We start from the raw sequence: 25,780 nt of genomic DNA, 5'->3' as shown, positions 1-25,780 counted from the left end.
TGAAAAGCTATGACCAAGCATGTTCGACTAAGCACCACGTAAATCTCATTTGCTGACTTAGCAGTAGGCCTACGGTAGCTGAAATGTAATTGCTGAGTTATTGCATGCTGAGTGGTCTAAACGACCGTTTGTTGGCACTTTTCAAAAAATGAAATTCATAAACTGACTACACAAAATTTGACCAATCTATTCTAGATTACTGTTATTATCGATGCAGAACCACTGAACTGCAACGCTCTATAAAGTTTAATGGGGCAAATATTTGGAATAATATACCAGTTGAACTTAGCAAATCGATTTTCACAACTTTTAAAACATTCTTTAAACAGAAAATTATGAACACCAGTAAAAATTTATTAAAGCAAATTCCAAATCACAAAACTGACTTTTAATATACGGTGCCAATTTCATCAATTTCTTATCTCTCTCATCTTCACTATTATTTTCTATTATGTCTGATGGTGGCTGATTGGCTTCAATGGTTACTTTGCAGCCTCCCATTGTTGTAATGCTGATATTGTGCATAACATTTAGTTGTTTTGTGATCTTTTTTGCGATTACATTGTGTTTGGATTTAATATTTACTTGCGGCAACCAATAAATTATATTAAAAGGTAAAGGTGAGTCCCAGACTTGGAATCCAACCATTGGGGGATGAAAAATGTTCTTGCACTAAATCATCGGTACTAAGGAGTAGGATGACCAGCTCGTTTCTCTCGTCTGCCTCTCCTTCAGCAACTGCGTCTACCCAATTTATTACGCCTTAGGTAAAAGACTAAAAGTGCGTGGTTTTTATCAACAACCAGCTTAAACCGGGAGTCGAACCAGGATTGCATTATCTGAACGCAAGTTCCTATAACAGGCTGTGGTCTATCACAATCATTGTAGCCACAGTCATAGCAATCCAACTCTGAGAGCTAGTCGGCTGCCCCCATTGTATATATAGTAACCATAAACTGGCAAGGATGATTGTGCGATAATTGCAGCTGGTTAATTGCTCGGGAAACTGATATTCGTTAGTATAACTTCTCAAACAGTGCAATGACAACTGTATCAAAATCTTTATGTAAGGTTGTCTTCAGGATCATGGGCTAACCATTCGTTGTGTTGCAGATTTCAAACATAATTTTGTGTATAAAGTATTGAAAATATGCCTCCTAAGAAGAAAGGAAAAGGGAAGAAAGGAAAGAAGGGGAAGAAGTCAGCCAAACCAAAGACGCCAACCGTAGTGGATGGGATGTCCACAGAGGAAATGTCGAAGGAGCAGCTGGAGGAGCACATCGGGAGGTTGAGAGAGGAGCTAGATCGGGAACGAGAGGAACGGAATTACTTCCAACTTGAACGCGACAAAGTGAACACATTCTGGGAAATCACAAAGCGACAACTCGAAGAGAATAAAGCAGAACTACGTAACAAAGATCGCGAGATGGAAGATGCAGAAGAGAGACATCAAATCGAGATCAAAGTTTACAAGCAGAAGGTGAAGCATCTTCTATACGAGCATCAAAACAACATCTCCGAGTTGAAAACCGAGAGTTCCATTGCCTTAAAGCGAGCTCAAGAGGATCATCGACTGCAAGAGAGCGAACTCCGGAAGGACAAACGCTCGCTGAAGGTCGCCAATAAGGAACAGGAGCTTTCTCATGAAGATGCAGACAAAGATTTGAGGATGAAACAAGATGAGCATATCACATCATTGAGGGAAGATTTTGAAAGACAAGCTCGCGAAATTGAAGCAAAGTACGATAAAAAAATGCGAGTTCTTCGAGATGAGTTGGAACTGAGAAGAAAGACAGAAATTCATGAAATCGAGGAAAGAAAAAATGGGCAAATCAACGCGTTGATGAAGAACCACGAGAAGGCGTTTTCCGACATCAAGAATTACTACAATGACATCACTCTCAACAACCTTGCTCTCATCAACTCTCTCAAGGAGCAAATAGAAGAGATGAAGAAGAAGGAGGAGAGAATGGAGAAAGAAATGGGAGAAATTCAACTCCAAAACAAGAGGTTGATCGAACCTCTTCAGAGAGCAAAGGAAGAAGTGGAAGAGCTAAGGAAGCAGTTGATGAACTATAAGAAAGATAAAGCATCACTTGCAAGCGCGAAAGCTCGTCTTCGAGTTATGGATCAAGAGATGAAAAGCTTGCAGTGGGAGCATGAAGTTCTGGAGCAACGGTTCGAGAAGACACAAGCGGAACGTGATGAACTGTACAGAAAGTTTGTCAAAGCGATCCATGAAGTCCAACAGAAGAGCAGTTTCAAGAATCTCCTCCTGGAGAAGAAGTTGACCACGCTAGCTGATTCCTTGGAAAAGAAAGAAGCACAGCTCAATGAAGTCCTCTCAGCATCCAACCTTGATCCCACGGCTCTTACTGTGGTGACTCGCAAACTGGAAGATGTTCTGGACTCGAAGAACAGCGCGATCAAGGACTTGCAATACGAACTTGCTCGGGTATGCAAAGCTCATAACGATCTACTTCGAACTTACGAATCAAAGTTGGTCTCGTTTGGTGTCCCCGTTGAAGAATTAGGATTTAAACCACTTGAAAGCACCATCGGAGGACAAGAATTGGGTAAAGGCCCAGCTGGGCTTGTTGCGGCCCCAAATTAATTAAATGTTTTACTTTTCCGCATATATCTACACTGTGTTGTTCGTTGAACACTCGTTTTACATTGATATCATTCAATTTGTACTTTGTAACAAAAGCAATAAAATAAGTTATTCTGATAATTTGAATCTTCAAAAGATGCTTGGAGGAAGACGTTACGCAGTCTAGTTCCTTATTGAATGTATTTGTTTGTGACCGACGAAACTTCGGGCTCGCCGTATTCTGCGATAGATCGATTCGTCATAGGAATGTACCAAGATATTGCTGTTGTTGTCCGTCTGGACTCGTAGTTCATTCAGTTAACCATCTGACTTTGTTCTCGAAGAAGCTTCAAGGTCACGTTAAACTCTCGCAGTGTGCGCTTGAGCAACGCACGTTAAGCGGCACCTAGTGAATGGAATATTCCCCGGCAACAACGCTTCAAGCATCAGAAAACTTCACTCTGCCAATCTCGGTAACCGGCCCAGCGTCAAAAGCAGGCCCGTAGCCAGACATTTTCAAGGGGGGGTTTCCAAATCCAAAATTATGGACCTTTTGATAACTTTCTTCTTGGCGTGTCCACAAGCAAGCAATCAAAACATAAGAAGTGGCCGTAAATGATATATAGACCAACAAACAGAACAAACTTCAAATTATCAACATTACAAAAACGAAATAAATAAATAGGCTACAAACAATTTTCACATTAACATCAGCACATTTACAGTGGAACTGACAGGGGCGTCGGAATCGGGGGGCAGAGGGGGAAAATGCCCTTTTAAGGTCATGTAAGCTACTGCACATTTTGCAATATAACAATTTCTGCTATTCGCGTTTAGCCTATATTGTCTACGATATGCGAGGTTCTAAACCAGGGATCCGCAAATAGTGGGCCACGACCCAAATTTGGGTCGCGAGAACATCCACAATAAGTCGCAAAAGGGTTTAAACTTACTAGAAACTGACATCCCGCAATGGGCTACTCAAGCGCCTTGCAGGCTCCAGCTGGGAGGCGAGAGATGACACTTTTGCGTATAGCAGCCTTAGTCCTTGTCTACTCTTCAGCAGAGTAGCCTACTGTGCAATAGTTTGGTGCTGCAGTGCTCACTGCCACAACATCGACACTGCTATAAACTGCGAACAGTGACCGGATGCCTGCGCCCCATACCATTGGACAATCTCCCCATTCCCGCTGGCATCCAACCTGCTGAGCTTCCCCGCGAAGAAGCCACTCTGTCTCTTGGCCGACGGGCACTGGAGCCTAACCATCTTCTCCACCACAAGATCTCTGCTCTCCCAAACGAGCACCTCGTCGACTGAAATCAAGACACCTATTCGTGCCAGCCGCTCAGCTTCTGATCAACGAAGCTGATGAACAAAACATCTCTGCGGCTACTTGGGCGGACCAGATGCAGTAGCGTAGCCAGGAATTTTGAAAGGGGGGGGCTTTGACAACCCAGCGGCGGGGGGTCTGGGGGGCCTCCCCCAGAAAATTTTGAAAAATTACTTTGAATTTGGTGCATTCTGAGAGCATTTTCAACAAATATGTGGGTATGAATATTCCTGTAAAATGGTGCTGTCCGGTGGCTTAGCAAAAGGATGAGATCATGTTTTTTTCGGCATTTTTCGGAAGTAAAGCTAAAGTCTCTATGTTTTCTTGTTGCTAATTCCTGGCTGAGATGTTTGAATGTTTGGTATTGGCAAAACTCGCTCTTTTAATGCAGTTTTGTTTAAAATTAGGCAATTTTTTTTTAGATTGAAAGCATCATTTCCAATATCGTGACGTCACACGCGTGGCAAAGGGGGGGGGGTTGTAACCCCCAAACCCCCCCCTTGGCTACGCCACTGCAGAAATGGAATTCTGAACGGAAGTCAAGCACCACCAGACTCCATTCGTTCATTTCCTACGCCGACACAATCATGCTCCATAGGTCTAACACTACAAAGACAGGCATGGATGCGCCTCAACAGTCTTCGTACGGGCGTCGGGCTTTTCTGCTCAACTATGCACCAACGGGGAATGGCCTCTTCCCCCTCCTGTGAATGTAGTGCCGAGGAAGAGACCGCCGACCACATCATCAATGACTGTACCATCTTCAAGCCAACTTACGGAGTGGAAGGTCTGTGCATCTTGGATGATGAAGCCAAAGACTGGCTGCTCTCTAGTATCCTTCCAGTGCAGTCCGGGAACATCGTAAATCTGGTGTGGTAAAAGGATAGACCCTCGGACCCAGAGGCTTACACGACGACAACGAAGCCCACGGATAATAGGTCCACTCGCTTATTAAGTCCAGTTTTGTCCATTCCTGATTTACTGAAGGTATAGGAGTGGTAGAAAATTCCCCCCCCGCTCAATAAGCCCAAAATTGTCCGGTCCCGATGTGGGCTTAAAGGGATACTAAAGGAAAAACCTGACTTGGCGATTTTCCACGTTCTTTGTGTTTAACTTGCTACCATAAAACGATTTTCAAAATTTTTTTGCCCCATTGCGGTCTGATCAGCATTCCGCGCGTACTTTTGTCAGAGCTTTCAAAACCAGAATGGGCCTGAGCAGCGAAGCGTGCGACTGTACAGTCTACGTAACAAAAGACGAGCAATCAGCTGATCACGCAACAGTTGTTACTGCCGGCGATTTAACTGTAGGCTATGTATGTATGTACATCAAAACATCAGATTTCAACGTCAAAACATCAGACAGTTTGCTCAAAACCTCAGATCTGATGTTAAGACATCAGATGTTGTAACGTGGCTTCTGTTATTGCTGTCTTTTGTGACGTATTCTCGAGCTGTGTTTGCACTTTTTGGTCAATTTGAAAAAAAAATGAAAATAAATGAAACATTGGACTTTGGGCCTTGCCAGCGCCATTGAAAACAAATTTTTTTCGGTAATTTGTTTTTAAATGTATTCTTGAATGTTCAGTTTACGCATTTTAATGCTTAATTCCCGTTTGAAAATTTCATTTAGTATGTCTTTAATAAGCGGGGACGACCGTATTGAAATTGATATTAAATTGCAAAGCACTTTGCGCAAAATTATATGCTTCTGAAATATTTGGGCAGCGAAGATTTCGAACGATTGTTTTTTGGGTCGTATATTTGTTAACCCCTGTTCTAAACAAGGAACAAAGATTACCTTTCGGAAATACACAAACGTTTGTGCACTTATCGAACAATCGCGCTCCTCTTGGTCAATACTGAATGCTGTTTTAGCGCCATAAGGCGAGTAAAAACGTGGCTTCGCACCACAATGACAGACAACAGTTTAATCGACCGAATATTGGCGAGTATTCACAAACAGGTGATGGACACCATTGACATTGCAACACAAGGCATTATGACGCAGCAAAGATCAATACTTTACTATTGTACAATCTTCCAGAAACCTCTTATTTAGAACTATCTGGAAGGTTTCAGCTAATCCTGTGATCGTATGTACACTACACCTTCTCCAAAATGTGGACCTTTTTGGCTCAAGGGGGGGTTCCCGGCAACCCTGAGAACCCCCCCTGGCTACGGGCCTGGTCAAAAGCCTATGCGAAACTACCAGGAATAACCTATCAAGGCTTTGTCAGTCCGAGTATAAAGATTCAAAACCAACTACAAACGATATCGTTGAAAACCCCTAAAAACTTAAACACGGTTCGTCTCAGCAGTGCCGGTCTTTGGGGTGTGCAAACCGTGCGATCGTACAGGGCCCACAAATTAGGGGGGCCGCAATTTCCCCAGAAAATGCAGCAATTTTGTTATTTCCAATGGAAAAACTCAACAAGTGAATTGAATAATCAACACGACACGTCGCAAAAGGGGATGAGAGCTTCATCGACATCATCAGGACATCATCATCTACCAGCTCATCCATTCCATCACCCACCAGGACAAGAAACAATAACTTAAACTGGATATCAAACCTCAATCGTCTTAGGCTACTGTGTGATGTGCAGTCTAACCATAGAAAGAGCTCAACACCTGCTCTCCTGGGCCACATTGAAACGGGCTTTTGCCTGAGGATGGGTTTCTTTTATGTCCGGTTTTCTTTCTCCATCCTATTGTTATTATTATTATGACTGCTCATCCACATCAATATTGGAACTGGCAAATTCAATCCACTACACTTTTCATTAGGCTGTCATTCATTACTACATGTGTGCTTCTCTCTGTTTTTGTTTTATTTTTTGCTATTTGTTTTTTTTTGGGTTTTGTGGCCGTGCTAACTACTGATATTTCGCCTACTACATAATTTTTCATTCAGGCACGTTTTAAACCTTTCAAGGTTTTGCCACCTTTTCCCGTTCGTTAACGTGCTGGTAGGTTTATATCGATTTTTGGAGTTAGTATCTTTTTCGTCCCGGACGCGTTAATGACGAAAAATAAAATGATTGATTGAATAAAGGAATTAGCAACAAGAAAAGATAGAGACTCAACGAGTGCAACCTATTTCGTCCCCTGAACATTTCCTACCCTGAAAAGATCGAGAAAAAAACAACATAGCCGAAGTCGCTGATCGGAGTTGCCGCAAACATTTCAAAATTTCTCTCGATCTTTTCAGGGAACGAAATTTGATTTTGTTACACGATTTCAGGGGACGAAATAAGTTGCATCCAGACTCAACATAGAGACATGGCTTTATTTACAAAAAATGCCGAAGAAAGCATGATCTTATCCTTTTGCTATGCCAACCGGACAGTATAGGCTACCATTTTACAGTAATATTCATACCCAAATTTTTGTTGAACGCTAGGTGTCGCCTTCGGCGATCACGCCGCCACCACCCCCCTCCTCTTTTAAAATACTTAGCTACGCTACTGAATTGGATCCTTGTCATTGCGGGGCCTGCAAAGCATATTTCGCACAGGGCCCGAAATACCCTAAGACCGGCACTGGTCTCAGCTTCCAACCGCCGTTCTTGAAAGTAAATGCCTCCCTCGTCCATTCAGTCGGTTTCTTCCTTTAAACTTCTGGGACAGAGGATTGACCATCCCGGCTAAATTATCAAGCCAGTCCTGTTTTAAATTCATTCGCCAGCTGAAAGATGAGTGACGTTTCCCAAGCTGACGTCATCCTTCACTTCTCACATGGCGACCATTTGTTTACAACAATCTGTTGCGGTCGTTGTTTGGAGCAGGTTCGGTTCCCACCGTGAATCACGACCAGCAAGAGACTGGTGAATGCTGGCACCTCCTCGATGTTCTCATCAAACAAGGCACAGAATCGCACCCACAAGTTGGGTCGGTTTCATCAGAGGTGTTGCCCCATACTCGAGTGGGGTCTGATCAGATGACATCACAACAACGTCATCAGACGTAGAACAACGTAAACAATGATGTATTTGTGCCGTAAGAAAGCATAAAGCAACGGAAGTGCTGTATTTCGTCATAAATTGCATCGATAAAACATTTTAAATTAAAACGCAATAAGTCGTTGACGCGATAAACCTCGTCGCGCCAATGTAGGAAACAAATCAAACGAACTGTTCTGGAAGGTTTTCTTTTGGACAAACAACTCTCTTGCAAAATTTCCAGCATAAAACCTCTTTCGTCACAGTAGGGCTCGTGACGTCATTGATGACGCAACGACTTGAATTGACATGCTACCAAATTTGCTGTAGCGCTGATTGGAAACTCTGTTCATCGACCTTGAACCGAAGTAACCTTGTTAGATTTCACCCTGTAGTGACCTCACATACGTCAGAATATGTCAGGACAATTCGACCAATCACGAGCGGAGTAGTTGTCGGTGTACTTCCACTCCTGGTTCTCAGTGAGCGGGTTTTTCGTCATCACAAACCACCTGGAAAATATATGTTTAGTTTCAATCCAGAGTCTGGGTTAATAATGAAGGGGGATATAGATTAGGCCACCAGGGGGATCGCAAACGAGAGGGTTATGGCGTCGTGGTCCAACCTTGCACCGAACCATCATAAGACACGAGGTGGCGCCACAGGAAGGTCCACTATTTCCGACCTCGTCGAAGCGACAATACGTCACACCCACCTCGGGCACCACTCCTCCTTCGCTTTATGACGTATCTTCCTGGAGGCTCTTTGTTTCTCTTCTAGAACGTGCTTTTGCTCGCTAGCGCCATCTGTAGGATACAATGACGTGATTTATTTATTTAAATTGTGGCTGGGTCTCTTCCTTGATCATACGCATCAGCAGATACAGACTTTGATGCAAAGGATTCATATATTCTGCCGGCGCATCAGGTGCCCCGCAGTGCCCCAATGTGTTTGAACCGGTGGACTGAGGCCCCAATGTGTTTGAACCGGTGGACTGAGGCCCCAATGTGTTTGAACCGGTGGACTGAGGCTTCAATCTTGTTGAGAAACTTTCGTTCTTTTCTGACAATTTGTCTCAGAATTAAAGTCTCACCACGAGGGTTCATGTTTAAACTTTATCAGTGATTAGGTAAAAACCAAGCGAACAAAAGATGGGAAGGATGGTGGATAGAAAGTGGATGAGACGAACATATGAACGTATGGAAGATCTCGATCCTAGAAGAAGCTGAAAGATTAACTTCCACTCACCGATGTCTCCATTTTCCAACTTCCTGATGTCCGGACGTAGCCTGCTGTCCGTGGGCGGGAGGTCATGACCTTCCACCTCCTCGTTCAGGGTCATCGCAAATTGCGTCATATTGTACATCTATTACATAACAATCATGAAGATAACAGTGTAGCAGTGCTTCTTGGTCTAACGCACAACAGAGGAGGATTCTATTCGAATAAGGAGAGGATGGTGACACAATCGAAACAGAGGTCACGTGGTCATTTTGGGGTTGATTGACCCCCACTGGAGGGTGAGTGTTCACCCCATTTGTAAAACATAACCAGCTACAAACCACAACAACTGACAAACCTAAATAGGCCTTAAACCCCACAAATTCACCCCCGGCTTATTGTTGACAAATCGTTATTCATAATACCTTGTCTGAGTTGGCGGGACGTGATTGGGCGACCCATAATCGCCTACAATCCTTTTCCTCGCTCAACGTCGTCAACGTGTCCATGACGTCATCGCTGGAGACGCTGCTCTGCGATTTGCTTCGAGACTTTCGTTTGCTTGACCTCTTAGAGGATGACATGTCACTGTTGACCGTCGTCATGGCAACAAAGTGCTGATGTACATCCGGGTGCATGGAGTAGACATATTTTGTCCAATCACCGACCAGCAAGCGAACTTCCTCCTTCCTGGAACGTCAGAGGTGATGACGTATTATCAACCAACATCTTGTTGAAGCAAAATACAAAATTTCTTTCAAGAATTCTTCAAAATCAATTTGAAGCGGAAACCTTCTCAGGAAATATATTGTTGTGGAGATGTTGCTCAGCCACAGCGAGACGCACACAAACCGCATTCATGACGTCCGAGCGGCTGACCACATGACGACGGGGAAGTCCCAACCAACCTGCTGTTGTAGATTGTGCCTTCAATCTTGTTGACGTCATTACGAAACCAGCTGTACGACTTGAACGTGACCTGGCAGCGCTCCTTTGTTCTGCAACAAGTAACAAGGACATCACAATGGGGACGGGAAACATCCGCTTTTCCGGTCACACTAACCATACAGCAAAATCTGTCACTTTTACGTTGATTGAACATTTGCCAACGTCACTGTTGGTCGTCGCCATGGCAACAAAGTGCTGATATACATCCGGGTGCGTGGAGCACACATATTTCGTCCTATCACCGACGGATTTTGCTGTATGGGTAGGAAGTCGATTGTTCAACCGGACAAACATGTTACGCCGCATTGCAAGCCTGGAACCCGCACGAACCCGAACATGGCTTCACTGCTTCTACGTAGCAATGCACAAAGTCAAGTGGCCGTCCTAGTATGGCGAAGAAACGGAAAGCGAAGATGGTCTAAAATCCTTGAACAAGTCAAATACGTCATCAACACAATACAAGGTTCACTCCAATGTACGATCAGAAGTGCATCTCGCGTCATCATCATCGAGTTTTGTTCGTCAACGTGCAGATTTCATGGGAAAGTTCCACACTCATAGGACCCACTCCAGCTAGCTGCACGCATGGCAGATTGCACATCGGGTCTCTACTTCTTACGGCCACAATGGCGCAGAGTAGTGAGAACGTCTGCGCGACGTTCGATAGGACGTCGGTTCGACACCGCTCCAGAGCACGCGGCTGTGAATCGGCAAAGACACTTAATGGCAAGCCAAAATAAAGGGAGCAGCTGACTCGAAGACTATATGTCACTTCGCTGCTTCCAACTATCCGCTGGTTTGCATCTGTGACCGCAGTGTATTAAATGCTGTTGTTAGCGTTTATTGTTATTGTTACTTCATCGTTAGCGTTTTTTTTTTTATTGCGAAGACGATCATCCCGAAGACGAGGGATAACCATCGCATGTGGTCGCAAATGGTGAGCGAGCCATGGTCACGATTGGTTGGCTACGTGACGTGATCCGAGTGACCAATGAGAGGCAGCCACACAACTCACTTGTGATTGATGATCTCAGTGACGCCATGTTGTTCCATCCATAGCTTCCCCACCACGATGTTGTGGATGGAGATCTTGGGATTGTTCCACGTGTACGTCTCATTGCGCCTGAAACAATGACTGATCGCATTATGACGTCACACCACACGATGCGTGACGACGTGCAACTTCTCTGTGAAAATATATGAAATGTCACTCAATGCCAAACCAGTCTCACTATTAATTTCACCGATTCACTGCTGTGGCCGCATGAACCTCCATCATTGATGAGCAGTGTGTCATCGCTTCCCAATGCGGATGACGAGATTTCGAGATTTTGCATTTGGTGACCTTAGGTGAGAGTTGAATCTTTCCAAAAGGAACAACAAGATCAGGCAACGTTGGTTCGATCCTTGGTGAGTGCGCTTGAGCAACTTCAAGGACTGCTCTCTCTATTCGGAGGACATCTAGTGGATGAAACAGTGCACCACATGACATTGCCAACACGCGTGATCGAACCAAGGTTAGTGGAACAAAGCCCATACAAGCATGCAAACCCGCCAGGATTTGTAACGAAACTTTATCAGTCCAGCAATAAAGATTACTTCAGAAAATGCTCTCCTTACAATCCAGTCATTGCATTATCAATGCAACCATCGTAGACAGCGAAATTGCATCGATTCAACGTCAGCAGACGCAGAGGCAGACTCCAGACGTAGAATCAATGCAAAAATGAAGGATTTTAATGCCTGGGATCATTCTGTCACTCACGATGTCAACTTGAGAGTCATCAGTCCACGAGGTTCCACCTCAACGCTCTTCCCCCAGAACTTGAGCTTCGGGTAGACAGTGCCATGGAATATGAAAGGAGCTTCCGTGGTGGTCCCCTGGGCATAGAATGCTGAAACGGGGGGGTGATGGGATACTTGCTCTGACACCCAATGGAAACCCAAGTCGTCCCTGCGAGGAGTGTTCGTAAGTGGCAAGTTGAGGCCAACTGAATGACAACGTATCGGAATCGTTGTTGTACAACGTCGATCAGACATATATACGACTTAGGTTGCCCGGCAGCCCCGCATGGTGGTCACATGATGATCCGACTTGGGTTGCCCCGCAACGTCACAATGCTATGCTTGCTCTCGCTTTGTTGGATCCCGAGCAGACAAACAGCTTCATTGTGACGCGACAATCGAAAGGTCTGCGTCGTTACTGCGCCTGATATCCACTGGAGCATGACGAGCCACGTTGGTCGTTACGCATGATTAATAATCACGTCGTCACTCATGTTGCTTCGTTACAATTGCAAAGAAAGGAAGCCATCTTTAAAGGTTAACATAACGCGACGCAACAACGGCCGATATCACGAATGTGCGAATCAGTTGGTCAGATGTGCCTCCCCCACTCACCTTTTCAGCTCATAGGTCTCCCCCAGTAGAGGATTGAACGGCTTCCCAAGTCTTCCCATCTGAGAGGCGAGGGCAGACACGGCGAAGGCAGCGACATACTGAGGAAATGTCAACGCGTTACAACTATTGACTTTACGACGCAATGCCATGCACCAGACTGTGTCGCGCTGCAGAACCGAACAACGATGGTTCGAATCCAGGGACAAGCAACCGAGCAACGACAACATTTAGTTAGAACATCTTACGTCATTAAAAACAACACTAGATACTTGGACGACAAAATATTTGCTGCAACAAGCGATGTGGCTCACCAACCTGTGCCTGTGGCGAACCTCTAACGGTACAGCACATAATTGTGTACTTTTCGAACTGAACTGATACAGTGCACTGGTTGAAGCAATTGGGAGTTGTTGTCTGAATTGCTACCTCATAAGCAAGAACAATGCGCATCAGACGACAACAACCTCGTTTCGGGTGGCACGATTAACATACAATGAGTCGACGATAGAAAGTCTTCACCTATCGGCCTCACCTCCATCCGCTGGACAGAATCCTCGGCGGCGCACGCTTGCTCCAGCAAGCGACTGTACTCCATGTACTCGCACAGCCTCTGGATGAAGCTCAGAGGTTCGTTGAAAATCACCGGCATCGTGATCTTGGACAGCTCCTGATAATCAAGATCATTATTTACCTCATCGACGGGTGAGAAGAGTTTCCCACATGTACAGACATATTTACTTAAAGGTTTTATTTGTCTAAGGCAATGCTCTTCAACCGTTTTGCTATTGCGGAAACCCCGATTTACTTTCGCGTTTGTCACTGAACTACCATTAGCAACAATTTAGATCACTCTCACGGGACTCCTGTTGAAGAGCACTGGTCTAAGGCACAAAGTAGGCCACCCACCTTCCCGATGCACTGACGCAGGATGTGCCAGATGCTGAACTCGTCCCGAGAGAACATTGGGACCGGAAGACTTGTTCGGTGACCGCTGGATGGTGCACTCTCTTCAGCGTTTCTTCCTTCCAACGGTAGCTCACTCAAGCGTGATAATTCTTCTGACGTTGATGACGGAGGCATTGCGCCGTTCGGTTCCGCTTGATTGACTGCGTCATAATCCGCTCCGGCTAACGAGATCTCGTCCGTGTCTTCCTCTGTGACGCAACAAGTTCATTGTTAGATGATCGTGGAGGTTGTCATGTGGTCGCAATAAATTGAAACAAGCGATCTGCGGCGCAGTAGAGTTAGCGAGGTGAGTAGTTGTGTAGGTGCCACGTGCCACCATCGGGCACAGGAAACAGACTGGCACCGCCACATTGCGCCGATCCGTCATTGAAACAACTTATTATTCATGTCGCCATCGTAAGACACTTTTCAACTTTTATAATTTTTGGGAGAAGTAATTGCAAAACTAAGATATTTGTCGCACAGCCACAAACTTCTGTGGTTGCTTCATATTGTAGGAACTAGAATCGCTATTTGTGGCTGTGCGATTAGTCAAAATGTGGTTTCAAAGATGCTGACGTTGCAGCAAATACGGGACGTCACAAAGTAAATTGTTGACACCGCACGTGCTAGCAGTCACGTGGGAGTGACGTCATATGACTTTGCCGAGGATGATTCGAAGTAAGCATTGAACGACGCTGACAACAAGTGACAGCGACGACCGCGATGTGTGCGGGTTGTGGGGTTGGACCGCTGGCAACTCTACTTTCTGTGGTGAAAAGGATGAAGCGTCAGAGCACATCGTATCCTGCATTGTTTGTGAAAGTCACCACCGGTTGGGATGAACTCGTCCGTCTCCACCAGGCGCGTGCGGTGATTCAACAACAGTGCCACTTATCGGACATACCTGAGTCTCCGGACACAGCGTCATAAAACTCATCCTCATCACTGAAGAATCCACCACTAGATGGAGTGATGGCGGCGCTTGAGTTCGAGGAATGTCGAATGGAACTGAAACGAAACATCAGCTGGTCAGCGACAGCGCAATATTGCAAAGAATGAAGTTTTCGCGTTTGTGCCACAATAAACTAAACCATCAAGCAAATCTCTAAAAGTTGCAACTGGCAACTGCAAATCCATTAAGAACTCATAACAAGAAGTGAAGATGGAGTCTTCACTCATAACAACTTAATGCAAAACGTCGTCTCACCTTTTGATGTCCATGTTTCCAGGGAGGGCGGGCATGGACTTAGAGGGGCTCACCCCCACTGAACCCCCCTGGGATGAAATAGTTTGTTCCAGATTGTGATGCTCAGCTGCTAGGACCTGCAGGGCTTGCTCAAGGACCCGGTTCTTCTCCTTCTCTTCTTGCAACTCGCTCTCCCGCGCCTACGAGCAGAAGGAAGTGAAATCCTCGAATGTTCTCACAAATCAAAACACTTATCGTGAGACCAAATTATTTTCCTATTAAACTTCATGTTAAAGATCGTGCTGGAAGTTACAAGAACAAGTCACCCAGTTACCACCAAACATGCAAACCCTCAAACAGGCTCAATAATCAACAGCAGGTTTAGGTGAAACACTGGAAGCCTTTGACTATCACTGACAGGAAGTGGCGCCATTGCGCATCACTACCAGGGACGCACGAAACGACAACAAATCAGCATCTGTATGCTGATGCATCTCATACTGTATATTACAACTTGATAACATTGTAGCTTATCTACCTCAATACGATGTGAGACAGCAATGTACTCATCTGTCCTGTGCGGCTTCACTGAAACGTTTTCGATGGCAAAGCACTGAAACACAGAGCTGTTGCCATGGTAACTGAGCTTCCACTACCATGGCAACAAAACCTCAGCCAAAGCAGCTGTTGCCGTCACTTTGACTGCGAAGTAATCTTCACTTTCCCATCTAACAGTGACCAACTGTGACTAGAGCTGACGTGCTTGTTTCTACAACTCAACCTTTAAAATCTTTAAACGCTTACAGACCATAATGGCCAGGCATCAATGAGACACAGCCAAGTCCTTCGTGTTGCCACCAAGTTAGCCGCTACCGCAAGCACGCAGTTGGAGTCTCCAAGCACTGCAGGGTTTCATTTTTGAAAGTAGACCAGCTACAGTTCTGCGGCTTCCAGTGTTTACGCAGCAAGCTAATGGACATAGGGACGGAACTGCAACGAGCGGAAGTGAATCACATGCCCCTGCTAACCCGCGCACCAGGGATGGTCGGTCCATGAGGGGCCCGAGTGGTCTCGGGGGGCATCAACAAATATTGTTATGAGCTCATCGAAAACTAGGTGATGTCAAGTTCACCGCGTCATAAGTGGATATGACGGGTCAATGACGACACGCTCCGGTGACCGAACAGACGTCACTGCGCATCTGTGGGTGACCACTTGTTCCTGGCTGTTTCATGGGCGGCCAGCGGCGTTATCGCTGTGTAGCTCTTGTCGTCGTCGTCTGAGCTTCTGGGGCCGAGGGTCTATCCTTTTAGCACCAGACTATAGCAAATTGTCAATCACCTACAAAACACACAGAGGGTCGGGGAGCGGCCACCCAAGAGCAATACGACCGCCTCTGTAAGACCCTTCAACTCAGGTGGTGATGCAAATCTCGTCATTCGGACTGCTACAAACAATGAGAGGTGCTCGTTGAGTTATTAAAACAAATTCAGGATACACAATTCTGGTTATAGGTAAATTATTCGTAAACAATTGTTCGTAAAACAATTTTTCGTAAGCAGTTGTTCGTAAAATTAAATCCCTAAAACAATTCTTCGTAAAGCATTTCTAATTGCATGCACGAAGAAAAGCTTTATGAAGAATTGTTTTACGAAGAATTAATTTTACGAACAATTGTTTTACGAACAACTGTTTACGAAAAAAACGTCGGACACCTGCTAGCGAAAATCTGTCTGGGGTGCTCCGCCTGTCAACTACACTGTCAAGTACCCTGACCAAACTTGCGCGCATCATATCCAGCCAATAGCCTCTACAGCAGTGGTTCTCAACCGGGGGTCCGCGGACCCCAAGGGGTCCGTGAAACGATTTCCGGGGGTCCGCGAAAGTTTCCGAGTTTTCAACATGACGGATAAATTAAGAAATTTAAAAATTGTTTGTGCTTTGTTTATGTATTAGCCTACAGTGATTCTTAAACTGTAAGTCGCAACGCACTGGTGTGCATCGTTTGAAATTGCAAAGGACATTGCACAAAGGTTTGGTTTCTTAACTAAAATATCATATAAATTACTTAAACCTTTTAATAAGGCTATGTTGGCTATGTTCAACTAAATTCTTTTAAGACAACAGATTGTTGATCAATGATTAATTTAGAAATACAAACGTTAGTCAGCAGTCTATCACTACTCACGGTTTTGCAATGACTGTGATTATAACGAATTAATATTGATTTCAAATAAAAAAAGGGAGAAATTCTTTGTAACAGTCGCAACTATTCTATTAACTTTTGATAAAAGTTATAGAAAAACATCAAATGAGCATATAGCTTACCGATGTTTGATCCTGTGTGCCAACATATAGCTCATAAGTCATAACATAATTTCGTCAATCTCATCAATCGTCAAGTGCGTTGCGAATTCAGCAAATTCTTTTAAGTGTGTTGCTTTGAAACTTATGTAACATATGATTCCATAAGGAAACGCGATATACCAAAATTTCAAATTGAAATTTTTAGGGGTCCGCGACCGCTTCGAAGACACCAAAAGGGGTCCACCAAGACAAAAAGGTTGAGAACCACTGCTCTACAGCCACAACGATCCTAGCATGATTACCGACTACCGTCACTACTACCTCTCCTCTACGCACCACTAACTTTATGAGGCCACCGCTGTTTCCACCAGCCACACACATAAAACAAGCTCACAGGAAACTGGCATCTCAGCGTTCGATACGTCATCGCACTGAGCTGCAATACCAGCAGTGAGCTGTGACACGCAGCCCGGTGACGATGTTGTTGATGACATGGCTGGCGATGTGACGCAGAATCTTACGCAAGTCACGTTGACAGTTTGATAAATGTCTTCAATGACGCTTCAAAACTTTCTTAACCTAATTACAATTCACGCCTCAGCTTGCGCGTGGCTCATCAATGCTTATGCCAGTTCCAATTATGACGATCACAATGCTTCACTGCGCGCCACTAAACTACGTCATACTGTCAACTGATCTTATTGAAGCTTCCACATTTCGTCAAAACGTCTTGTCACGTGATGCGTGGACAAACAAACCGGGCAGTTGTCAGGCTCGATGTGGGTGGCTCAGCTGAGTGAACGGACAACAACACAGAGGTAGAAGCCTATAGCATCTCGTCTCCTCTGCCGCGACTCCACGTTCCCGGATAGCAAAATCTGTCATTTTCACATCGATTCAACGTCTCGCAGACTGGTTTCGCTGCCTGGGTTGCTGCTGGCATCGAACCAACTGCCAATGCAGGGATCGCCTCAAGGTTGGGAACGCAACTCGTTCAAACCTTGCTCTCCTCAAATAACAATGAAGCTTCGTCGAGTGACGTCACACTCGGCCAGGCGTCTGACAATATTGATCACAGACTTTGTGAAGCGCTGCAAAGCTGCTCTCGCCTCCAGGCATTGCAAACCTCACAATGGCGGATTATTCAGATCAATGCATGTATCTATGTTTTCAGTCATTGCAGGTGATATGAACGCAACGTTGTGCGACAACCTTTAAACAACGTCTAGAAACGTCAGATTTGCGCAACGCTGATCGAGAATCTGTAACAAGGTAATCAGACACAAATTCAACGTCGTCGGACGTGGAATCGATTGAAAATCAGTCGACCCTTGGAGTTGTCGCAAGTGGAGGGGTCGTCATTCGCGTCACGAGACTTCTCATTCATCCGTGACAATGTTTACCAAGCGTGACCATGTGCACCAGGCGGCTAATCCAGCCCTTATCTCAATTACCAGCCTGACACAGCTAGAGCGAATACCAGTTGAATATGAAGACGATTCGTTGCTTGTTCTGTCTTGCTGACATCCTGTTCGCCACGTGACCAGCGCCAAGCTGCTGCAGGAAGCAAACATCGTTGTTACGTTAATTATGGTGGAAACGACGTTGCGGAGGTTCACTCAAAAGGAATCACTTGGTTTACGACGGAACATACCATCGGTGACGTCAACATACAAATCACCCCCTCACTCTGTGGCGGTCGTTCACCTCTTATATCATGTTAGCGCTTCAACATTGTGACGTCATAGGCCATGAATATTGATGACTTCCCAGCGCAACATTGACGTTGATCAATTGCGGTGGCGGCCACATCTGTGACGGTATCTTTCCAACGTCGATTAACATCGAACAAACGTCGACCTTTCCTTCAATGCCTTTTGTTTCTCTCCTACCATGAACGTGTTTTCTATATCAAACCCATCCCACTGACATGTGCCTAAAGTGGCGCTTGACCACATTTTTCATGAAGCGATGATTGGTCATTTGTCTGTTCTGCGGCTGTGAAGTAACAAGAGGATGACTGGACCTCACTTTACATCAAGTTCCAAACAAGGACTTTGTCAAAACACCTTTGCGACGATTTATCGATCACGAACTCCAAAGCTTCAAAACTGCAAACCTTCCTTTGTTGCCAACGAACGAAACTTTATTGCCATCACCTTGAATGAATCGCCCAGACAGCAAAATCCGACAGTAAACATTACGGATTTTGCTATCTGGGAAGTTTCAACAGCTGAGGCTATTGTTCTCTAGACCTAGTTCTCTAACCTGGCCTTCCACCATCTGGCAACAAGCAAGTCTGATCGCTTGCGGAAAACTTATAGTGGAACTTTCAGTTAAAGCTGACTGCAATCCACAATGTTGATGCACACACAACTTCGTCTATCACTTGTACGTTGATCTAACGTGAACAGACAATCAACCAACATCAGCAAAGTAGGAACCGTACACCTCGTAGTGAGGCTGCCACTGAGAAGCAACTTAAGATTGTTCGGAAACTTCCTTCACAAAGATCGTTTCGTTAAATAAACTGAAGACTTTTATTGGTGCGCACTTAAGCGGAACGATTGCGTGACATTAAAACTGACGTCGCAGAATAGGAAATGTCAATAAAGGCGCAGCATGTAATGTCGTCACTCCAGAGCCCTATTGTGTCGCAACAAATTGTGGCGACGGATACTGAGGGACCTGGGTTCGGTTCCTGGTCCAGCCAGGACTATGCAGTCGTTGGGATAACTTCAGCTATCTAGCGCAGTTGAAGAGACGTAATGTAGCAGTGGCCAAGTGGTTAGCGCGTTGGGCTCGCAGTCGAGAGCCTGCATGTTCGACTCCAGTCACCCGCACTTGCTGTTGTTTCTCTGGGCAAGAAACTTTACGATAATTGCCTCTACCCAGTGATCGATTTCGAGTAATGGGTAGTACCAAATTTAAGTCATAAGTAGAGTAGACAACCGGAAACAGACATTGCCGTCGGCTGCAGCGTGGGTCAGGTGTACGTCGGAAGGCGTACACCGATGCATAGCGCTCGAGTCCGCTTTCCCGCAATGCAGGGTAAATATATGAAAAACAAAACAAGAAAAACAAACAAATTTGAATGGAATTTAGGATTCTAAAGAAACGAGCACCGTCCCAATGGGGGTTTGTTTAATGTTCAACCACTCCCATAAATGAATTCAGATGTTGAAGCAGGTATCAACATCATCCACAGTCATGTTTGTGGGGCCGTTCTTCATAGAATCAATAACAGTCTTCGAAATTAGCCTCGGCAATTGCCGACGCAGATGCATGAATGGCGCATTAGCGTCGGCAATAAAAATGCCGAGGCCACACGAACGCTTGTAAGGTTAGGGTTAGACATTCCTCCCAGTCGTTATGCCACAGCCATAGATTTGTTCCTTAGTCAACACCCTGATGGAGCTCTACGAAAAAGAAAGAGGCGTGTGGATTGGTATCAAAGCACGAAAGCCGCAAAACGTGCACGCTTCATTGCGAACGGCGAAGACAGTGTAGATTTACAGCCAAGCGATGAGCCTCTTGATGTGTCCGATTCCAGTGATGACGCGATAACTTCATCTTCCGATACAGCATCTGATGATTCCGAATCTGACAGAGCTCTAGTTCTTTATCAAACAGACTTTGTGTTGCTCGCAGTATTCCAATTGTGCCGAAATTATGATAGTGTACTGTATACGAAAATCGAGGCAATCTTCTCGCAGGGAGCTATTGATTTGTTACCGGTACCTGGTTGAGCAATTAACGTTATTTCATGATAATTTAACGTCGATACGTGTCGAATTAATGTAAAGCAAACGTAAATTTATTTTTGGGCATTGTTGTTACGCAAAATCACCCGCCGGGAAAATTAAATCGATTTGTGCTGACTCGAACGTTGAATCAACCCAAAATTAACTTACTTCCCCCCCGTGAGTTATTCAACGTAAATTACTGTAACAGTGTGCGTATCGCGTTGCTCGCTTTATCACTAGCCTACTTTTGGTATTATTACATCACAACAAATCAAACAATGCGTTCGTGATAGACTACTCTAGTATATTTTTTGCTTCTCGTTTTACATGTTTTGGTACAATTTTTTCGTAATAAACGTTCACAGCAATTGCCGAGACAATTTCTCCTTTTGCCGTTTGGCCTCGGCAACGTTTCTGCCGAAGTAAAAATGTGCAATTTTCGAGACTGAATAACGTCGATTTCTCAATCAACAATAATCAAAAACAGGGAAATCGTTACCTAGCGACCAAATATAGTTGGCATTAAAACCACTGTGTGTCACTGCTGAGCTGCAAAAGAGGTCGCCCATTTCCATGAGCCGTTGGCTTATCAAGCAGAGTTGAGGCGTCGTATTCTCAACAGGGTCTGCTCTGAAAACGACTTCTTCCTCCACCACAGCAATGTCTACAGGCCACCTTCTGCTGTGGGAGCACAACTTCCGGAGCATGTCTGGATGATTTAATTGCTGCGGTTTCGCAGGTTCGTTCTTCAATATGCAAACGTCATTTCAAGAAAGAAACCGAGTAGGGTGAGGATTGAACCCAGGTTCGTGGCTGCAAGTTGTCACTAACCTGATCATGTTGATCCAGAAGGCTGATGCATCCACTGAAGGAGTCAGCCATCTCCGTAGAGGATGAGAGCACTTGATGGGACTTCCCCAGCACTAGGGTGGAGAGCCGTTGACCTGACAAATCAATTTGTAAGTTCCGATGACGTCATGTGACAAACTGTGTGAATGAAATTGTCAAAACAATGAAACTCACATTCCCCTTTGCCCGGGCTCTCGGTCGCCACCAAGTTTTTAACAATCCTGGTCAGTTCCTCAACGTGGCCTTTCAACACATGGTGGTGCGCCTGAGCAGTCTGAAAAACAATGGTCGTTACAAAGCAATGCTGATTTTTGTCGTATCCAGGCTCACGCCCCGGAATGGCCCGTTTCGGCGAGTCCGATTCGGCGAGTCCGATTCGACTAGTCCGATTCGGCGAGTTTTTGAAATTTTTAAAATGAAATTATCGGGTACCGTAGCCTAATTACAATTGCCGTTTTTACATCGTTTTAACGTCGCTAAACGTTGAAATCGTGCAGAAAGGAATAAAAATAAAATGTTTGAACTATTAAATTAAAATTCGTCATGTCAGTTCAGTTATTTTTATTTTTGACCATCATATCAAAAACAATACACGTCAACATAGCAAAGGTCGAGAAAAAGGTAGAAGCGACAAAACGCGAAGTTAAAACGTGCTTGTGACCAAAGTAAGTTATTGAGTTAAAAGAAATTTGGCACGGTCGCTACACCTTCAGAAAAAATTAAGATATGAAGGGAAAATAAAACAAAGACAATGTTACAAAAAAAATCATGTTTATGTTTATAAGTTAGTACTTTTAAATAGTTAAAATGATTAGTTTGGATCAACAAATGTGTGACCTACAGCTTAGATTGAAAGGGAATTATCGGGTACCGTAGCCTAGTTATCCCGACCAGCAAAAATTTGTTCCAAGAACCCAGTTAGCCTAACAGTTCATTTTTACATTGTAGTAACAGAATAAAAAGGCTAACCAAATGTGTGGCCTATCGTTTTAACGTCGCTAAACGTTGAAATCGTGTAGAAGAAAGAACTTTGCTGACTAGGATACGTTGAAACTGAAAAACATTCACAGAAGCCCTTCGATACGTTGCATTTTTAAGATAATGTATTCAGACGTTGAATCAATGTACAAATGAAATGTTATGCTAAATGGGTTCTTGGAACAAATCGAAAGGCTTCTGTGAATGTTTCTCAGCTTCAACGTATCCTAGTCAGCAAAGTTCTCTTTTCTACACGATTTCAACATTTAGCGACGTTAAAACGATGTAAAAACGGCAATTTTTGCTGGTCGGAATAACTGGGCTACGGCACCCAATAACTTCCTTTCAATCCAAGCTGTAGGCGGCCTACAGTAGGCCACACATTTGGTTAGCCTTTTTATTCTGTTACTACAATGTAAAAATGAACTGTTAGGCTAACTGGGTTCTTGGAACAAATCGAAAGGCTTCTGTGAATGTTTTTCAGTTTCAAAGTATCCTAGTCAGCAAAAGCTCCCTTTTCTACACGATTTCAACGTTTAACGACGTTAAAACGATAGGCCACACATTTGGTTAGCCTTTTCATTCTGTTACTACAATGTAAAAATGAACTGTGTTCTTGGAACAAGTTTTTGCTGGTCGGGATAACTAGGCTACGGTACCCGATAATTTCCTTTCAATCCAAGCTGTAGGCCACACATTTGTTGATCCAAACTAATCATTTTAACTATTCAAAAGTACTAACTTATAGACATAAACAAAATTTATTTATTTTTTTTTTGTAACATTTTCTTTACTTTATTTTCCCTTCATATCTTAAATTTTTCTGAAGGTGTTGCGACCGTGCCAAATTTCTTTCCATAGGCGCCGACTTTTCAAAAAACCTTGGGGGGCGAAAAAGGTGATGACGTCATAACCATAACGCTATTTTACTCAATTAAAATAGTCTTTGATTAAGCTTAGTGTCTTGTTTATATTAACAAATAGGTCGCAAACCGAATTTATTAGAAGCGCTGCTTGAAAGGATTAGTTTTACGCATGCAGTACGCCTAGTCGTAAAAATTTTGATATTATTAGCTCATAATTGGAACTGTTGGAAAACAAGCCGATTCATTTCCTTTTCGTGCGAGTGAATAACAACGATCAAGACAGTGAAGTTATCGAAATAAAACGCAAAAAATCATGATCTCAAGCAGAGTGAAAACCCGCTATCAGTTTTATTAACCTCGTTTTGCTAATTACTTACCTTCAAAGCGTTAACAACGGTGAAGTGTTTTCTCTTCTGTTTATTATCGAAAGTCTTTATAGTCTTTTATTGAATACAGTAGGCTATACTCAAGTAAAGGTCGAGATGTTCGCAAGTGATTTTCACCTCAAAAAGACAAGTTCAACTAACACGGGACAAGCTGTTGTCTCCAGCTCGGCAATTTTCAAAATGAACGCACTAAAAATCATTGTCGACGTAGATTACGGAGTGTGAAATCGCGTCGGCCTAAGTAAAACTTTTGAATACGTTTATTTGCAGTGATTCAAACTTAATTTTCAAATTCAATGATTTCTTGTCAATTCTAAACTTTATGCACTTGTTGAGCAATATGCAAAGCTCACGAGACAAAACAGAAAGAGGAGATCATTTTTTTATTTTTGCGTGTAGGATATAATCGTTCTTATTATAACGTAACATTCCATGATCGTTGAAGTCGATGTCAAACCTTAGCGGCCGCATAAAACAATGATGTCAGGTTAGCTAGGTGATAATAGCGGTAAGAGACGTCGTTAATGCAGGCAATATCTGCGACCAAGACCATTAAACACCTTTTCTTTTATCGGTTTTCGATTTAATTCTCACACATTGCGAAGAAAACAATGCGTTCTGTTGAATCATAACTGATCTTACAGCGGGAAGACCTCGTTGAAAATAGCGCGTCTAATTTAGCTGGTTTACTTAATATTGCAGTGAATAGTTTCGTGACTATTCCAGCAGTGCAAGTTACTCTACCATCTACTTTGAAACTTCCATACCATATGAGATAGCCATGCGATCAGCTGCTGTTTAGCGGGCAAGAGCAACGTAGGCTTTTCTTGCTTTCGGCATTCTTTAAGTCCGTTTAAATTATCTAAATCTCTTTCACGAAGTGTTTTATCTTTGAAACACCACTTGCCATCACCATTTTTGTTGCCCTTCAACCATAAATTTACGGGGGGCGCCGCCCCCCGGAAGTCGGCGCGTATGTTTCTTTCAACTCAATAACTTACTTCGGTCACAAGCACGTTTCAACGTTCGTGTTTTGTCGCTTCTACCTTTTTCTACACCTTTGCTATGTTGACGTGTATTATTTTTCATATGATGGTCAGAAATAAAAACAACCGAACTGACATGACGAATTGTAATTTAATAGTTTAAACATTTTATTTTTATTCCTTTCTGCACGATTTCAACGTTTAGCGACGTTAAAACGATGTAAAAACGGCAATTGTAATTAGGCTACGGTATCTGATAATTTCCTTTCACAAATTTCAAAAACTCGCCGAATAGGGCACTCGCCGAAAAAGGCTCTCGCCGAATCGGACTAGTCGAATCGGACTCGCCGAATCGGACTCGCCGAATAGTAGCAGACCCCTCACGCCAGGTAGTTGAAGATTTAGACCAAGTGGACGGGAAGGCAAGGAAGCCAATCTTCGTGACCACCTTCAGGCATGGCATTAGGATGTATAATTACTGTGGAAGCACAACACAAACAAAACCAACATAGACCTAATACACGCAGCAAAAAACCGGTAATCTTGGAAACTTTTTATGCAAGAGGCAGTCAATGCTTGGAATCAAGCACGACAATGAAAGAAGAATAGTTGCCACGTCGGGGGCATTATGAAACCACAAGAAACAAGCATTATGACGTCACACTTGTAAATACCTGCACCACGTTCTTCACGTCAACAATGGACACAGCGACCTCGTCCTCATCATCGCTGTCCACCGCCGAGTGGTCCGCGACTACAAAGTGGTTGCTGTACTCTGTGTGTTCCTTTATAGCGTCCAACCATTTCTAAACAACAATGGAAGTTTCACAAAACGATGCAGAGGTCAGACCACGTGGGCTACCACTAGGCCTTCGCATGAGGCTTCTTCATTCGCGTTCCCATCCAGTCTAGACATGCCCCGAAAATGAAACTTTTAAGTTTTAGTTTTGCTTGACATTTCAACGTTTAAACAGTTATTTCATGGTTTAAGTGTAGAACTGTATACTGTATTTGGACGACACTTTCTTCATACTTTTCTGAAAACCTATTTCTCTTCATCAACTTTATAACATTCCTAGCGCAATCACTGACT

At 44.0% G+C, this 25,780-nt stretch overlaps 2 protein-coding genes across 2 annotated transcripts in view; one reads left to right on the top strand and one right to left on the bottom strand.

Moving 5' to 3' along the window:
* Nucleotides 1-1,117: 1,117 nt before the first annotated feature.
* On the top strand, nucleotides 1,118-2,722 carry LOC145785825 (dynein regulatory complex subunit 4-like). The gene has a single exon (XM_082597533.1). It carries the CDS (start codon nucleotides 1,151-1,153, stop codon nucleotides 2,612-2,614), a length of 1,464 nt encoding a protein of 487 aa, XP_082453659.1. The 5' UTR covers nucleotides 1,118-1,150; the 3' UTR covers nucleotides 2,615-2,722.
* Nucleotides 2,723-7,897: 5,175 nt separating this feature from the next.
* Nucleotides 7,898-25,780, bottom strand: part of LOC145785824 (oxysterol-binding protein-related protein 1-like) — a 33,933-nt gene continuing 16,050 nt past the window's right edge. The window contains exons 9-23 of the mRNA XM_082597532.1: nucleotides 25,362-25,493; nucleotides 21,646-21,745; nucleotides 21,454-21,566; nucleotides 14,591-14,769; nucleotides 14,288-14,391; nucleotides 13,342-13,589; nucleotides 12,968-13,102; nucleotides 12,436-12,533; nucleotides 11,801-11,989; nucleotides 11,051-11,158; nucleotides 9,996-10,085; nucleotides 9,513-9,777; nucleotides 9,115-9,232; nucleotides 8,582-8,672; nucleotides 7,898-8,378 (exon numbers count right to left, since the gene is read on the bottom strand). Coding sequence (XP_082453658.1) covers nucleotides 8,276-8,378; nucleotides 8,582-8,672; nucleotides 9,115-9,232; nucleotides 9,513-9,777; nucleotides 9,996-10,085; nucleotides 11,051-11,158; nucleotides 11,801-11,989; nucleotides 12,436-12,533; nucleotides 12,968-13,102; nucleotides 13,342-13,589; nucleotides 14,288-14,391; nucleotides 14,591-14,769; nucleotides 21,454-21,566; nucleotides 21,646-21,745; nucleotides 25,362-25,493 — 2,073 coding nt within the window. The 3' untranslated portion in view covers nucleotides 7,898-8,275. The remainder of the gene's footprint in view (nucleotides 8,379-8,581; nucleotides 8,673-9,114; nucleotides 9,233-9,512; nucleotides 9,778-9,995; nucleotides 10,086-11,050; nucleotides 11,159-11,800; nucleotides 11,990-12,435; nucleotides 12,534-12,967; nucleotides 13,103-13,341; nucleotides 13,590-14,287; nucleotides 14,392-14,590; nucleotides 14,770-21,453; nucleotides 21,567-21,645; nucleotides 21,746-25,361; nucleotides 25,494-25,780) is intronic.

Source organism: Aplidium turbinatum, chromosome 16 (assembly GCF_918807975.1).
Source record: "Aplidium turbinatum chromosome 16, kaAplTurb1.1, whole genome shotgun sequence".
NCBI classification, from domain to species: Eukaryota; Metazoa; Chordata; class Ascidiacea; order Aplousobranchia; family Polyclinidae; genus Aplidium; species Aplidium turbinatum.
This window is presented reverse-complemented; position numbering and strand designations above follow the sequence as displayed.

Bases quoted from the DNA above. Each gene is read 5' to 3' on its own strand.
- LOC145785825 (XM_082597533.1), top strand. From the start codon at position 1,151: ATGCCTCCTAAGAAGAAAGGAAAAGGGAAGAAAGGAAAGAAGGGGAAG.